We start from the raw sequence: 18,041 nt of genomic DNA, 5'->3' as shown, positions 1-18,041 counted from the left end.
AACGGAGGCGGAGGAGGGTCAAACGCAAAGCGGAAAACGCGAAAGCTAAATGGTACGGTAGAGACATCAAAGGAGGAAAAACTAAGCTATAAATATGACAAAAAGTAAACAGAAAGCTTCTGGTTCGGACATTAGTCTATATAAAGGATTTTCCCCACACTTTGCACTAACATTACGAGCTACTTATGTATTATTTGTACACATTTTATTGTTTAAACGCAGTATAACCGCCTTGTGTAACATAATTGTGATAATTATCCACATGTGGAACATTTAAACAAGTTTAGTTAAACAAGCTACACAGGGCTTTGACAAGCAGAAAAATACAAGTTATTCTCCATGTTATTGGTTATTTATAACTGTTCAGTTTCAATACTTTTAAAAAATCACTATAGTTTTAAAGAATATATTATAACAACTTTAAAAGAGCTTAAGTATCATATTTACCAGAATTTCATCATGGTAATGAATAAAAATCCCCTTGATAAAATAATAATAATAAAAAAAAACATTTTGGGCTAAATAAATTATATTGAATAAAGTCAGGCCAATTTTTCAATTTCAAAAAATAAAAATAAAATAACATCCAGTACAGTATTACATCTTTATTGTCATAGGTATGACAGTATTTTACAGACATTATTCAAGAGACAATTTAAATGATTTCATTCTAATACTGAAAGGCACTACCTAACACCCTTGATCCAAAACTTTCTTCTAAAATCCCATAAATAAAATAGTCAAGAAACAACAAGGGAGAGAGATAGCATATAGTAAAAATCTCTTTTTCAATTATAACAGATAAACAATATGAGAACAAGTAAAACCTTGTCTAATGTTTACATGACTTTGTGACATCCACACAGGGTGCATGGTATTTACCTTAAGAACTCTATATACAGGAAAATATACCATTACAATCCAGAAAATGTTGTATTTTTAATTCTGTATAAACATACAATCATCCACTAATTTGACTTTAAACGGCAACCTTCTTGACCTTCCCTCTAAATCCAAATCATAATAATCATAACCATCATCACCAACAGCATTGCGATCATTATCAGTCGTCATCAATACAATCACGCAAGTATTGTGCACATTTTGATGATCTAGTGTGCTTTCCATCAGATTTAGTCTGAGGATGTGTTTCTCAAGAACAAAAACGTTTATAATTAATCTCTTTGGCTCAGTAATTATTGCACCGACAGCATACAAACTCATAGAAATAATAAAAAAAACCTGGCAAACGACAAAGCAGCATACAAACACTGTTAATCCATGCAGTAATATTGCACAATAAAGCAGCTTTGGTACCCAAGTTCACCTTGAGCTCTATTAACGACATTGCTAAAAGCTTTGATGCTTTGTAAAGAAAAATGAAAAAGCACACTAGACCCAATAAACATGCACACAGCATGATGCGCCGCAAAATATGCTAGTGTTACAGACAATCTCATAGTAATAATCCTTTCAAAATACATCACAAGCACCAAAATGATACCAAATTATTCACTTTACTTAGAAATCAATAAATCTTTTGAATAGTCAAAAACACAGACTACCACTCTTTGACCACTAATCGAATTCGTCTAGACTGGAGAGTGAAGATGTGGTCACACTAGACTATAAATAGCGGCTCCATTTATTTATGTGATTTTTTTTATTTTTTATTATAGTGTGTGATTTATTCATTATTAAAAACAGAAGCCTCACAGCATCATATCCTCTTGCCAAAATTACCATAAAATAATTTTTGGATGCTCAAACTCTAGTGCGACCGCAACTTTACAGACCACAAGTAAGAAACTGCTAAAAAAAAAACTAAAATAATGTGTTTGACTTTTTGCCATACAAGAAATCAAACTGTCTAAGCCGCACAATAGGTAAGTCCAGACCAAGCGGCTGAAGTATAAACCATATGCTATAAAAACATTACTCATTCTTTTCTTTGGGGTGTTATACAATAGGAGGGAGAAACTGAGGCTCCTGTCCTTCTGAAGAATCGGTGCTTGAGCCTGTCTGAGGTTTGATGATGATCTGAACAGACCGCTCTCCACTTGAGTCCGACTTGCTGTCTTTGCTCACACTTTTGCCTGTGTCTTCACTGTTGTCTTCCTCGGCTGATGCTCCTATAGGACGCAGACGCTCTTCTGATGCCGTCTTGCCTCCTTTGCTTGAAGTGTCACTGACCCTCTTAAGTTTGTCGTCAGAACCAGATTTATTAGCTATGGAAAGATAAAAGATAGAAATTATATTTTGCATAACATCATAAAATGTTAAATTAATTAAAATTAATGCAATTATATTAAATTAAAATGTTACAGTAAATAAATTAAATATTTAATGTAATTATATTTCAGAAATATTATCATAATTATATAACTTTTAATTTATTTCAAAATGATCAATTAAAAATGAATTCAAGATATTTTTAAGCGAGACTTAAGTATCCAAACATGTTTAGGGCACTTGTATATAAATCATTATTGTACAAGAACATATTCTGACCCTTGCTCGTCCTGTTTAAAGTCGCTTTGCGGTAAGTGAATTCATAATTGTTGTCAATGTCTTTCCGGATAGGCCGAGGTTTAGGATGGAGCTTGTTGAGACGTCCCTCTGTGATCCACTCGTGCTGCATCCCTTCATCAGGTGTCATGCGTTTTGTGGGATCCCACCTGCAAGAACCCAATGGTACAGGTTGAAAAAATCTATTTATGTGTGTTGCCATGGTAATAAATATGAAATCAGATTATTACTTTACTAAACATACACAAGGCAATGTCGAATGAAGTCAAGAAATTGAGGATCGTTGGTCTTCAACACACTGGCAAGATCTTTTGAGTTGGGTCGACGTTTCTTCCCTTTGCTGTTGGTGATATTCCTTGGGTTTCCTTTGGAATCTGATTGGAACATTTTAATGTCAAGACATCAGTCAAAATAAATTAGCATGAACAAAGTCATTTTTAATTAAATGTTATTTGAGTAACACTTTACAATAAGGTTATATTTGTTAATGCACTTACTAAAATTAACTAATAATGATCAATTAATTTGTTATAGTATTTATTAATCTTTGTTAACGTTAGTTCATTTAAAAATACAACCGCTCATAGTTCATGTCAGCTCAGGACCATTAAATAATATTAACAGATACAACTTTTGACTTTCATAAATGTACAAGTAAATGTTGAAACTAGATGTTTAAGTATTATTTTTCATTGTTAGTTCATAACTAGTTAACAAATGGAGTCTTCTTGTAAAGTGTTACCATTATTTGTAAGCAATCTACTTACCAAAAAATAACCTCCGTCTTGATGCAGTTTGAACAAAGTCATTTGGAGGAAGTCCCATAATCTGCAAAATCAAAATTCATATTCAGCAACCAATGCATTTCAAACAACTATAAAAGAATCCTTAAAGCACATGAAGTTAAACAACTTACATCCACAGAAAGACTTTGAAGACTCTTTTCTATGCTTTTACATGCAACAACAATAAACTATGAGTTAAGGTTTATGCCATTTTATGCTGTTTTTGCAGCCATTTTAAATCTTTAAAGCTCTAGTTCCCATTAGTTGTAACTGCATGGTTTTCACTACTTCTTTGACTGCTAATACAGTCTCTCACCTCCATGATACAGGCGATCTGCTCCATTTCACTCTCTCCTGGGAAGAGGGGATAGCCAGTGTACAGCTCTGCTAAAATGCAGCCCAGACTCCACATGTCTATTGCCATGCTGTACGGATGGCCCAGAATCACCTCTGGTGAGCGGTAGAAGCGGCTCTGAATGTAAGTGTACACTGTAGATGAGAATACAAGAGGTCTATTAGAGCTACATGGATTTGACAATGCCACTTTAACTGCATGAATTAGCTTAACGGTTCTAATAACACTAAATCATTGTTTCTCAATTGCTGGGTCACAGGTTTGTTTTAATGGAGGGGAAAACGACGCTAAATGCAAATTATAAAATGCTGGTAAATTGTGCATAGTTAGAACAGTAAAACACATTTCTCAAATCTATGTCAATGGCGTCTAGTCTACCGATTGCAGATTTTGCTATGTATTGCCCCATATGGTGTAAATCACACAATCAGGATAAATATAGTGATGTGTTCAGTACACAGCAGTTTGGCACTTACCTCTCTGTTGCTCATAGCAGCTTGATCCAAAGTCGACCACTTTGATGTTTCCTTGTCCCCTTTGGGACAGGAGAATGTTCTCCTATTAAGACAAAAATAAAGGATTACAGGTGTTTTGTCAAAACGGTCATTTTACTGGTGAATGCATTTTTGTATTTCTTTTTTAATTTGAATTAGAAAATGGCTAAACACTAAAAATAGAAGGTTAATGTTATGTAAATAAATAAATACATATATATTTTAGTATTTTTACATAATAGTAATATTTGATGTACTGATTTTAATGTATTCTTTTTAATAATAGTAACAATAACATTGATTATTAATTAATTACAAATTAATTATTAATAAAAAAATGATTAAAGCAATTAATAATTCCTGTTTTACATAATAATACAGATTTGAATAGAAAATACTGTTTAATTAACCTCCTTAGAGGTCAGTAAGATTAAAAAAAATTATAATCACCAAAGCTGCAATTATTTGATCAAAAATCTAAACCTAACAGTAAAACAGTAACATTGTGAAATATATTTACAATTTAAAACTACTGTTTAAAATCACTATTTTACCATATTTTAAAATATAATTTATTTTTGGGATGTCAAAGGTGAATTTTCAGCATCATTACTCCAGATTTGGTGCTCAATAAACATTTCTTATTATTAATATGGAAAACAATCGTGCTGCTTTGTGGATAAATTTTTTTCAGGATTCTTTGATGAACAGAAAATCCAAAAGAACAGGATTTATTTGAAACATTATAAATGTCTTCACTTTCACTTTTAATCAATTTAATGTGTGCTTTAATGCATGCTTGATGAAAAAAAGTTTTCATTTATACTGCAGTTTTTTTCATTTAGCTTTTCATTTTTTTTTAAAGTGATTCACAGTTAAACAGACTTCAGTTTACCGGTTTAAGATCACAGTGGATGATCTTCTCTTTGTGCAGCATCTGGAGGCACTTGAGCAGTGCATGAGCAAAACGCCGAATCAACCCCAGACTGAAGCCCTGGAAGTTGTTCTTCTTAATAAGCTCGTAGAGGTTCGCTCTGTATGGAGACAAGAGGTACAATTAACATGTATCTATCTGTGACAATGTTACAAGATGATGTTAATGGCTAATACCTTGTGAACTATATATAGATCTGAATTTGAGTATGGCAGTATGCCATTTACCTAAATGACTCTAGAGGGCAGCACAGTCATTTTTGGCACTACCTCACTCTGAACTTTGGACAAATGCATCCATTGTCACTTAACAGCCTCCTGTCTTTAAGCACATCCATAAAAACTAAGTCTCACGATTAGTGTGTTAACCGCTAAGCATTATGTTAAAGAGCCCTTTGAGAGGGAACTCATGAAAGTCATTATCTTTGGCAGTAGGGAGGCCTAAAACAGCAGCTGTGAACAGCCTAATGTAATTGGAGACTTCACACCATGAGTGGGCAAGGAAAGAGATAGGGGCCTAATCAGGGCATTAACTAAAGGATTCTGTGACTGTAACCGAAGATTGGGAGGACGCATCTGATGTCCTCTAAAGGTCAGGCTGCCAGAGATGAAGCTGCTTTTCCTGCAAAGTGACTTAATTGATCACTTTACCCAGAGCCCTAAAGGTCTTCACCAGGAAACTCTCACTTCACACCTAAATATGGCAACCGTCTGGACAAACCACCACCCCAGGCTAATGTGATATCTAACGAATGAATCATAACTAATATGATAATCTGAAACAACAAAACATAATTTTTTACCTGTTTTTACCTTGGCTATGTGGTCAACTGGAAAACTTTAAGCCAACATGAAATCAAAATGGAATAATAAATATCTACATAAAAATAAATAGATTAAAAAATGAATGAAAAATGAATGAAATTTTAAAATGAATTCAAATGAATGAGGTTTTTCACTCATAAATATGGTAGTAAAATGGCTTTATATTTACTTTAAATAGATGTCTATAATAAGCTGTAGTTACAGGGAAGTATTCTATTTAAGTATTCTATTTATTGACTCCCACGTTTAACACGTGTTACTATACAGATTTAATAGTATCAATTGAAATAGATTGTGTCCATCTAAATGATTCCAGTATTTTCCACCCACCCCAGCAGCTCGAAGGAGATGCACAGGTGGTTGCGGAAGTAGAAGTATTCCTTCATGTGAATGACATTGTGGCAGTTATCTCTGTCTCTTCTCCGCACGGCATCTAGGATCTTCAGCTCTACAAGAGCCTGATGATGGAACCTGAAGGTCAAAAGAAAAATAGCTTACCAATTATTATTAACTTTATCAATATGCAGAATATTATTACTATTTTTTCCTAATGTGACAGTGTTTCTACAGTGAAACTGCATAGGATTTTCAAAAAATTAGTTTGGACTACAGTTCTGTCATGACAACTCTCAGAGTGTTTAGCATGGTAATGTACATAACAATGTCAATGTATTTGGTCTTGGCCGAATAGCTCTGTACCGAGACTTGATATTGCCAATACATCCACAGACATGCTGCTGTGAGCATGTAAGAAATATTGCTGTTGCACATATAACATATATAAAATAACTCCCATATAAAATACTTGAAATCACCCCACAGAAGATCTATACAGGTGGAGCTGGGGAAGGTGGAGGGTTTCTGAAGCGCGCTGCAACTGCTACAGCAAGTACTAGTCGTGTATTTAAATGTTGAGCAGCAAGCTCACTGGCTGCTGATACGAAAAGAAACCAATCAGCTGAGCCATGTGGATGATGTCATTATGTCAGATTGAGTTTGAACTTGTCGGACTGCGCCATCTAGATTTTCATGACAAATTTGGATATTCTAAATACGGCCAACATTTTAGATGCTAAGGCTACTTCTACATTAATCCAGATACATTTGAAAATGCTGTTTTTGTTTCAAATCACTCTTTGTCCACACTAGTGTTCTCAAGCCTTTTCTAGAAGTTCCTTATCTACACTAAAATGTCAAAAGTGCTAAATTCAGCTCACTGCACATCCGAAAAACCTCATTAAAGATTATACAGTTCTCGCACTATTCTTCTGGCAAGGTAACCGTTTTAGCACAATATCTCACCATTCATTGATACATCCAGGTTGCACTGAAGCACCATTATATGTGTGGTCTAAAACGCAACTATCCTCATGTTTTGCCATAGGACAGCAATTGCAAAAAGTCATCTTTGCTGTACTGTGATATGAAGATTGTACAAAGTAGCATATCTTTAGCAACAGTGTGAAAATTAACAGCCCATAACAGGCACAATACTGGTCTAAAGATATCTATCAGTACAATATGTGGCACATGATTAAACTAGCATCATTTCCACACTACAATGTAACAAAAGCGTTTTCTGATTTATCCACTTGGGAGAGCGTCTTTGAAAAGCTAAATTTTCGCAAGACAAAAACATTATCTCAGTGTGAACAGAAGGCCAAAACGCTGAGAAAATAATGCATTTTTCAAATTTATTTGGATTAGACGTAGCCTAAAATGTATGGACTCTCTAGCTAATTTTAGTGCAAATATTGTATATTATATAAACCTAATTTTGACTTCTGAAAGCAAATTCAGAGCAGCTTTTCAGTATTCAGCACTGAGCTTTGCATTTAGAGAGGCTTTAAAGTTAAAGCATCAGTCAAAGCAGGTGTGATGGCAGTTGAAGGGCATGAGATCAGTTCTGCCCAGACATGTAATGCGATACACAACAGACACCTTTTAACACCTTTCAGTGAATCAAGTCCAGTGTAAGCTATGACCCAGTTAAGCGCTGATTAAAGACCTTTTGATGGCCTTATGAAGGGAAAAGTCTGAAAAAAGGCTTATTTTAGTAAGGCAGTGGTCTTTAATAATGAGTATATTTTCTTTGCTATTTCTATGGGAACAGTGAAATGTTTCGCTAAAGTTTAGCTTCTAACTTAAATTTAACTTAATATTACATTAATAAAAGAAGTGTAATTATTTTTAATTAATATCAATTCAATTTTAATAATATTTTAATATTTAATAATTTATTATTATTTAGTTCACATACACATTTTTTTTTCACAAAAGTTAGCTTGAAATCAAACAAAAATTTAAAGACCACCTTGGCAGTACCACCACGAACCAGCAAGGGGCTGCCGACCCTGATTGTACCAAAGAATGCATGGGAATGAGAATGAACACATGCACTAGAAGTTTATTTTACCTCTTCTTATTCCGAATGATCTTGATGGCCACCATCTCATTTGTCTTGTGATCCAAACATTTCAAGACTTGGCCAAATGATCCTTTCCCAATCACCTCCAGGACTTCATAGCGATAGCCTATATGGTCATGCAGGACCTGCACAGAGTATTTAGAGGACAGAGTCAGCTGACAGACAGGTCAGCATAATTATTCCTGTCTCCTTTGCAGTGGCAGACTTCCTGTTACTTGGAGAAACATCTCAATGGTAATATTGAGATGCATAAATGTTTCTCATTTGTTTGTCTCTTAACTAACACTCAGGCACATATAGGGACTGTCCAACATGTGACACTGTTTGCATGTTTTGACTGCAAATGTCTGCTGTATGACTGTTTAAATCATCAAGCTTGACGGCATTCGGTCTAATGCCTAGTAATCCTGAGGAACGTCTTTCTGAAAAGGCACATTCATGGAGGATGGGGTGGGACATCAGACATGAGGGTCTGGCAGCCTGTAGCTGAATTAGTCAGCCTCGTGCTGTAATGCAATTTCATCATTTATCGAGAAGTTGAAATTGAGGTCAGTATGTCACCCATTAAGCTGTTTGCCAGAAGCCATAAAATAAATGTTAACTGAAATTAAATGAAATCTAAAAAAAGAACATTTCTCATTTTCAGTTCTCAAGTTAGCTAACATCCTAAAATAAATAAAAGTAAAACCAGAAGTTAAATAAATTGTATAAAAAATAAACATATACAAATTAAATAATTAAAAAATAGAAAAACATACAACAAAATTTCTTTAACTTTAAAATTAAAATGGAAAATAAAATCTAATTCAAAATATTAATAAAAACTATAATAGTATCTCACTAATACTAAAATAACACTGGCAGGCAAAAGTAATGTAATATTTGAAAGATACATGATATATCATATTTAACCTTTAAGTAGCTGCCATGCTCATCGTCATAGCCTGAATTCTGTGGGGATCCCTGGGAGCCCTCAATCTTCTTAGTGTCCAAACCCAGATACCAGATTTCAGAGTAGTCCATGATCTCCTCCTTCTCATATTCTGTTAGCTGGTTCTGGAAGTGCTTCAGTGCCGCTGTTTGGAAGATGAAGGAAGACATGCATAAATAGTGAACATACCAGTATAACCCAATTAACCAGAGAGTTACCAGAGTATTAGAGCGGTCTAATTCTATTTTCAGTGATTATTGCATTGATTAAATTCTAAAATACATTAAACAAACAAAAATCCAGAGCACTTCATACTTGTTGGAGACATAGGCAGCCTCTGTCCCTCATATGTCCTGATCTTCTCAAACTTATTGATGATGCTCCTAGTTAAGGATTCGGAGAGGTTTTCCACAGATGAACCAAAGCGATTGGGAAACTGCGGCCTCGGCCTCTCCTCCTGTGTTTCAAAAAATGGAAGTCAGAATGGAAAAGGTCTTCATGTAGCCATTATATTAATTGATTTTTTTCCTGTAAAAATCCCCAAAAAACTACAAAAGTGGTCCATATGGCTTGTGCACTATCTTCCAAGTCTTTTGAAGCTATACCATAGGTTTGTAAGGGACAGACTTCAATTTTGGTCACTTTTCTAGTCATTTAGACTATTATATGATATTTTCAGTGTTGGGAATGTTACTTTGTAAATGTAATCGGTTACAGATTACAAGTTACCCTATTTAAAATGTAATAACTATTTAAGTTACTTTATTAAAGTAATGTAACTGATTACATTTGCTTACTTTTTGATTGTTAAGTTTCTAACTAATGTTTTCAACTGTCAAACATTTAAACCAGGCTGGGTTAACCTTACAGAAGTACTCATCACTGATTACTGTCAGACTTTCAAAATCCCACACAACTTCAATTAAAATTATAATAATTTTATTTTAAAGCACAACCACCACAAAATCAGACTTGAGCACCTCTTTTCACTTTGAGATTGCTCCGAGGTTAAATACAGATTTGAAATCATGACAAGAAATGGTAAATAATACAAGAAATATTCAGATGTAACCCCTTTGTAATTGTTTACATTTTCATAAGTAACTAATTTAATTACACTTTTTTCTCTTTAAATGTAACTTATTACAGTTACATTTATTTTGTAATTAAATTACATAATGCTATTACTCCCCAACAATTTGTATTTCTGATGGGTCATTTGTAATTTTTGGAGATTGACCGATATAATTACCGTTAGCAGTTGTTATATGGAAAAAATCTGCATCAAAAAATCTAATTTTGTGTTCTAGACTGTATAGACATGAGTGAGTGATGATAACTGTATTTTCATTTTCTCAGTGTTATCCCACCTGATTCCCTTGAGTGCTTTGCACCAGTTGTTTGACGATACTGGGCAAGGTTCCATTCGAATGCAGAAGTTTGCCATTGGTCACCAAAACTTGCTTGACCGGAGCCTCTAGCTGAGGCAAAGTACCAACCCCCGTCCCACACTTCTAAAAAACAAAATATACAATACTCTAAGTAATTTTCAACATGAAAAACTCTACAAATCAGTAACAAGGGCCAAACGGGGGGAAAGATATGTGAGCTTCACACAAGGCTAGTGGCCAACGGCCCCAGTGAACCGGACCCCCTGCGTAGAGGATGGAATTTCAGTGGCGCTTGAGACTGAGGTGGGGACAAAAGCAGCGATACAGCAGTCTTTCACAACCCACCCCATCAGAGGAACGAATATATGCTCTAAATCTTACATTTGGGGTTTAATAAAAGCGAATGATACAGATTTTCTCTTTACGGTTCCTTTTTTCAATGTATTCTTATGGAAAGAGTCAAATAAAAGGTTCCCTCACTATGAAACAAATGTAGGGCACTGCACATGGGAGGGGCTCGTTCATAGCTTGCAGGTTTTCCCCATCTCATGGTTCAAAGCCAGTGCTCAACAAACTTCTGGGCTGAAAAAAGAGCAAGTGTGTCTATAGATAGATGCGATATTCAATCTCATATGTTCTGGGGATACTGCGGCTTCTGCCAATTTGATCATGACGCATAGAAACAGTAGCTAAATATAGCATAGGGGCACCTGCAGAGACCTACAAGAATACAGTAGGCTGTGCGTAAACAACGTGCACCGATAAGGTACGGCAGCTGTGTGTTTAAACCACAATCGAATCAACGGATTTCCACATTCAGAGGCACTATGCCAAGAACTTTATTATGAGCAGCTGTTAGCACCTGTGAAGAGATTGCTTTTAGTTAATGACAATTATTAGGGGGTCATTTCACACTCAACATTAAAGATTTAACACAATGCTTTCCATACGTGCTTGGAGGGATCATCCATTGTCATTTATACATAGCGGCAAACAAAGGTAGAGCCTATTCAAACATTTAAGCCAAAAAATGTTGAGTAATAGTGTTAGACTTCCAATTAATTTAGTGAATCAGTTTTAGATGATTTGATTCATTCATTACATAAAGTAACTGCTCACTTAAGTCTTTGTTCAACACGTCTTGTAAATATTGCTGTTATTATTAAGTCTGTATGATAGATTGACGCAAGTGGCATGGAAATTACAGACACGTCACCTTTAAGATATCTAGCCTGTGTCACGTTAGATGATTTATAATTTCAACATTTTATTGTAATATTTACTCGTGTATTTATAACCAAATATTCAAGATTAGATGATGCCAACAGAAAAATATAATAAATCAGACCAATTATCTGAACTTTGGAGGAACGTGTTTTCCACAGTGTCTACAGTGATTATGGTGACTCAAACAATTCAGTCCACCTGTGGAGAATAACCCATCAGCTTAGGATCCTTGTTCGTAATGCCTGATCACGTAAAAAAACAATGTGAAAAAAATATGAATTTAACATTTGCATAGTATATGAGCTAGACTGTGCATTCAGCAAGCAAAATGTTAATTAAATAAAAGAAAACAGAGAATGTGAAATTCTTAATGAATAATCTATATACCATTTAGCAGTTTGGGTTTGGTATGATTTAAAAAAAAAAAAAAAAAAAAAAAAAAAAAAAAAAAAAAAAAGTGACATTCAGCCAAGTATGGTGACCCATACTCAGAATTCGTGCTCTGCATTTAACCCATCCAACGTGCACACACACAGCAGTGAACACACACACACACCGTGAACACACACCCGGAGCAGTGGGCAGCCATTTATGCTGCGGCGCCCGGGGAGCAGTTGTGGGTTCGGTGCCTTGCTCAAGGGCACCTCAGTCGTGGTATTGAGGGTGGAGAGAGCGCTGGACATTCACTCCCCCCACCTACAATCCCTGCCAGCCCGAGACTCGAACCCGCAACCTTTGGATTACGAGTCCGATCCTCTAACCATTAGGCCACGACTTCCTAATGCTCAACAAGGGTGCATTTATTTGATCAATAGCTGTTTTCTATATTACTAGGTTTTAATATGTTATTTATTCCTGTGATGCAAAGCTGAATTTTCAGCGTCATTACTCTAGTCTTCAGTGTCACATGATTCTTTAGAGGTCATTCTAATATGCTGATTTTCTGCTAAAGAAACATTTCTTATTCATCAATATTAAAAACAATTGTTTTATATTTTTGTGGGAACATGGGAAAAGTTCAAAAGAACAGCATTTATCTGAAATGAATCTTTTATAAGTCTTTACTGTAACTTTTGAACAATTTAATGCATTCCTGCTGAATAAAAGTATTAGTTTCTTTAAAACAATAGCCTATACCAATCCCAAACTTTTGAATGGTAGTGTATATCATGTAGCTATTTTGTAGGATTTTTAGTCCAGCATTATCCATCAAGAGTTCTTTCAGTCAGGGAAATCGCTTTGCATCCTATTTGATTCAACAGGTAGACCGAATTGTTCACAACACCCTGCACCCATCTCACAGTTTTCCTCCCAGACAGAATCAGCCTTACAGTAGAATGATTCTCAAAGCCTTTGTGAACCAGTACAAATGAATCATCACTGTTAAGTAACCGCTCATGTCTTTCTCTATGAATATAGTCTCACCTGTGAGTAGGTGCAGTTGGGTCCTATTTTTGTGTTCTCGGCCTGAGACCTGTGGGGGTGAGGGAAAGCCTCGGGTCTGGCTGACTGTGAAAGAGAGCGGAGGAAAGACGTCATGAGCGTGACGAGTGGGCGCACTCTTGCAACCCACATCCACAGTCTTACGTGTGGGATGCTGGCTTTATAACTCCAGGATTCATCTCCGCTCGCTCTGTGTTATTCAACACAGCCGATGATTCATGTTCAGTACACCAAGGTTTTTAATTCAAAAGCACGTTAATAGCATTTCAATGATGCCCACCATGTCACATGACGCAGTTTGACCTCATAGTAGAGGGCAGTCGTGATTTGCAGACTGGTACTTCGCACTTCATAGCAATCAGATTCTAACTAATGTTCCTCTTGAGCACGAACGCTAAGTGTTCAAGGATATCAGGGGACCTGCGATGACTACAACCAGTCATGATTGCCGACATATGAGAAAACAGGCTCACATCCATCTTAATGAGGTGGAGCATGCGTCAATAGTGCCGACAGACAGCATAAGGATGGATGAAAAGCTCCTGCTAAACTTATAGAGCCTCTCGGGTGGTGGGGGGGTGAGGTACAAAGAGAGGATATTGGCGGGCCTATAGCAGAAGTCAAACAGATTGGCCAAGAAACATATAGACAATGGGATGATCTCGCCTGTATACATACCTTGGAGACTTATGTGGCTGTCACACCCTTAATCCACAGGGTGATTATTTGCGGAGTCCAAAACATATGGCGGTTTTTGGCCAAGCAGTAGGAGATTTAGCCATGCTGATGTGTTGGGACTTAACTGCATTCATTCACATGCAGTGAAGTACATTCTGGCTTATAGAGGGATCAGAGAGTACATGGATTCCAGTGTGCCAGTAACAAAGAGATGCATTTAGAAAACAGGCAGTAAACATTTGTTACACTTACACTGCGGCCGGTCAGCTGTGCAATGTGAGCCCCGGGCTTTAAAAGACTCATTCAAATATTAACACCTTTGAGTTGCTATGTTCAGGACCAAGGGCTTTGTGTTACAATGTGGGTCAGTGTGCAATGCAAGGGTGAGATAGATTCACCAATAAAATGCTTGAAAAATTGCATTCCTTGGGTGATTTGACATTTTTCTGATCTACAATGATTAGGGATGCACAAAATATTGGTACCACAACATTAAAAAATATTTGTTTTCAAAGTTTAAATAAAACAAAGATAATTGGAGTATAAGAAAATACTATTTCAGATTTTCTGAAAACTAAATTTCACATTTAATTCAATGTGTTACTTACTGTTTCTTTATATTAGCAAAATTTAGTAGCAATTTGTTTTAGATTTTTTTTTCTGCCAATATAAGATTTAATTTATCGGAATTGATTAATATTGGATATTTAATTGTGCATGATAGTTTCTAATGTTTGCATGTAGATTACTTTTGCCGTCATTGAGCTTCAAGCTCGCTTAAAGTTCATCTTTAAAAATGTTAATTTAATAACACTGTAAAATGTAACATTTAGTAAATCTCAATCTTCATGCTTACATTTTAATGTTGTGATGTAGATATAAAAACATTTGACTTTAATTTTAATTCTATTGAAAAAATATATAATTAAATGTTAAAAATCATGAAAACAATGATTGGCCAGAATTTTTTATATCAATGCATCCCTAAATTATACTCTTAAAAATAAAGGTTCTTTATTGGCATCTATGGTTGAACCATGAAGAACCTTTACCATTCATTGAACTTTTTCATTCTTTATAATGGATAAAGGTTCTTTGGATTGTTAAAATGTTCTTTGCACTAAGAAAAATGGTTTTTATGACACCAGATCACTGAAAGGTTGTTTGGGGAACTAAAAATAGTTATTTTGTGGCATCACTTTGAAAACACCAGTGTGGAACCTTTATTTTTAAGAGTCTACTGTGAGCTAGAGGCGGACAGTAGTGGAGTACATTTACATGAGTATTGTACTTAAGTACACTTTTTGAGTATCTTTACTTTACTTGAGTATTTTTTTTTCTGGAAACTTGTGACTTTAACTTCACTACATTTCTATCAAGGTCCTCGAAGTAGAAAGTCGTTATGCAGCAGCTTTGAAAGTCAGTGAGTGATTTTTTTTTCTTTTCGAAAATGTAATTTTTTACAACATATCAGTAATCACTCTTGTCAGGTTACGTAAAGTGATTTTCCCAGCATTTTTTTTAACACTGACCAGTTGCAAATGTGATATGTTTTTGCAACGATTCAATATTAAGAAGTTTATACTGTGGTATGTATTAGACACAATATTGTCTGATTTTGCAAAATTGTGTAAACGAAAATATTACCTGTAAAGCCAAAGAACAACTATTGTGCATCTCCTAACAAAACACAATAGGTGTTTGACTAGAAGCAGCATTGCTCAGATGTTCTATGTATGATATCAACATACTGCAAGAGCGATGATATCAAATAAATCTAGCCGTTTTGCTTTTTTGTTAAAGCAGTGTTGCTGTTGTAAAGTTATACAGCTACAGTTCTGTTGCTGCGTTTTAAAGCAGGTTTGATTTTTTTTTTTTTTTTATCAGTCTGTATTTACAGCATTTTCACTGTCCACTCGGCTACACGTAGATGTGTGCACACACTGTTAGAGCTGTGAGAGGTCACTACCATCCTGCTTTTGTGGGCGTTGCCAGGTGTGTTAATTTTTTTTTTTCAACAACTCACTTGTTTTATTTCAGACCAGTAATAGTTGTAATAGACAGACCAATAGATGATTTAGGTCACCCCAATAAAGAAGAAACTATGATCATGGGTGAAACCCAAACCACACCCCAAAAGGCTCAAATATACATCATATGCTGTCCTTAATACTCTAGACTCTTAATGTCTTTCATAGTAACTTGAAGCTCAGTACTGAATCATTTGCTGACAGTCACCTTAAAGGATGGTTCATACTTAGACACTGGCTTGAGGTTTTTTAAGCATCCTAAGCATCACATGTTCAGACCAAATATACTCGGGTGCAAGGGGTGCTTTTAACATCAATCTTTGACAGAACACAGACAATGCACTACTGCTAATGCAATTCATTACACACAGTAGTGTGATAAATCTCAATGCTGGAATGGCAGACTGAATAGAAGACTGGGACTTACATAATTTATTGTAACCTTGCACTCTAAACTTTATCATCAATAAACCCGAAAATACACAGAACGGAACGCAATCAAATAGACTCTCGTGTTACTGTGAGTTACGATTCTTAGAAGGCGAAGTGCAATGAAATCGGAGCAAATAAAACAACGTGAGGACGTTCTTTATAGTCCTTACAAAATTACCATGGTAACAACATTTTCTTCTTCTGAAATGTATATATAGGCCTATAATTATATTTATATAATTTTACAAAAATATAAACTCTATATAGCCTACATACACACACATTTATTTTGACAACAGCACATTTTAGCCCTATTATAGTTATAGTTTCCGCCAAAATAAAATAGTTTGTAAAAAATAAATAAAAGTAATACCAATATATAGGCTAATAATTAACATGGATATAACTGAAATAAAATAAAATTCATCTAATTTAAAAAAAAATAATTATTTATTTTTATACATTTATTTTTCTTTTTAAGAACAGTGGAGACCAAGTTAACAGCAATAAACTGTATGATGTATCATTATGGTATTACATAAACTGTGCTTTCCATGGTATGGCCACATTTTAAAAGGCGTACCAATAATATCTAATAAAAACATAGCTTACATGTAGGCTATAAATTATTTCATATAGCCTAGCCTACTGTAGGCTATAATGTTAAAACCTTTTTTTTTTTTTTTTTTAATAGCCTAATAGCAAACTTCAGTCCAACCACAATCAGATAAATATGCCGCAAATATAAGTTTGATGAAAAGCTTTTACCAAGAGTAATTCTAAATGCATCTTCATACATTACCTTGTTATTAATTTCAGGAAACATGTCGCTTTTTGACACGTGGATATTTAACACATCCAAGTCATAAGGCATGAGAAAGAAAGAAAGCGTTCGCTATTAAATCCAGCAGGAAACTTGCGCGGGCATTTTAAGAATCCTGCAAGACACCGGAACCCGTGTCAGCACTGGAAAATAGCGAAATGAAGTGTTTCCTGATGAGGCAGAGAGGGGTTGAAAAGCTTTCGTCAGCAGGAGATTAACGGAAAGAGGCAAGCTGTCCGTCTGCTCCACTTGACGTGTATGTCCCGAGATATGCCACCTGTTCAGGTTTTCCAGCCTGCCTGCACTCTATATAGATTTGTTTACGTGCGCTTACCCATCACTGAACCCATATTCCTTCCATCCTAGCACACTGCATTTGTTTGCCAAGTCATGGCGCTCCTAAAGTGGTAATCCAGGACAGTTATGCCACAATGTCCTAATGTGCAGCTGCACAAGTCAGCCTCTAATAACACAAGCGGATCGCAGGCATGAGCTTTTTGTGTGTACTTGTACTCCGCTCACAGTTTCTTCGCTTTGACACGAGCTTTGAGTATGAAACGGCACCGCCTTCGCCACTATCTGTTTACTGCTCTCTCTTTAAGTTTCCATCTGTCAACGAACGATGGGACCAATAAATAACGCCTATCAGTACAAAGTCATTCCCAAAGCCATGTGTATTTCAAAAGGTCAGAAGAGCAGTGGGCAAGCCAAGAGTTTAAAAACGCCCCTCACTCAAC

General features: G+C 35.5%; 1 protein-coding gene across 2 annotated transcripts; it reads right to left on the bottom strand.

Annotated features, from left to right (window-relative positions):
* Nucleotides 1-586: 586 nt before the first annotated feature.
* On the bottom strand, nt 587-17,835 carry dyrk4 (dual-specificity tyrosine-(Y)-phosphorylation regulated kinase 4). 2 transcript variants are annotated; one of them, XM_079414481.1, is made up of 14 exons: nt 17,284-17,824; nt 13,324-13,407; nt 10,651-10,794; nt 9,596-9,737; nt 9,262-9,425; nt 8,338-8,474; nt 6,252-6,392; nt 5,059-5,197; nt 4,146-4,227; nt 3,631-3,803; nt 3,297-3,357; nt 2,774-2,903; nt 2,512-2,678; nt 587-2,228 (listed from the first exon to the last, which is right to left on the bottom strand). In XM_079414481.1, exons 1-14 carry the CDS (start codon nt 17,353-17,355, stop codon nt 1,960-1,962), a joined length of 1,905 nt encoding a protein of 634 aa, XP_079270607.1. In that variant the 5' UTR covers nt 17,356-17,824; the 3' UTR covers nt 587-1,959. The 2 variants fall into 2 exon arrangements, with proteins under 2 accessions (XP_079270607.1, XP_079270608.1); XM_079414482.1 differs by lacking the exon at nt 13,324-13,407 and having other exon boundaries at nt 17,284-17,835.
* Nucleotides 17,836-18,041: the final 206 nt, after the last annotated feature.

Source organism: Barbus barbus (assembly GCF_936440315.1).
Source record: "Barbus barbus genome assembly, chromosome: 50".
Lineage (NCBI taxonomy): Eukaryota > Metazoa > Chordata > Actinopteri > Cypriniformes > Cyprinidae > Barbus > Barbus barbus.
The sequence above is the reverse complement of the archived record's forward strand: the minus strand, read 5'-3'. Positions and strand labels throughout refer to the sequence as shown.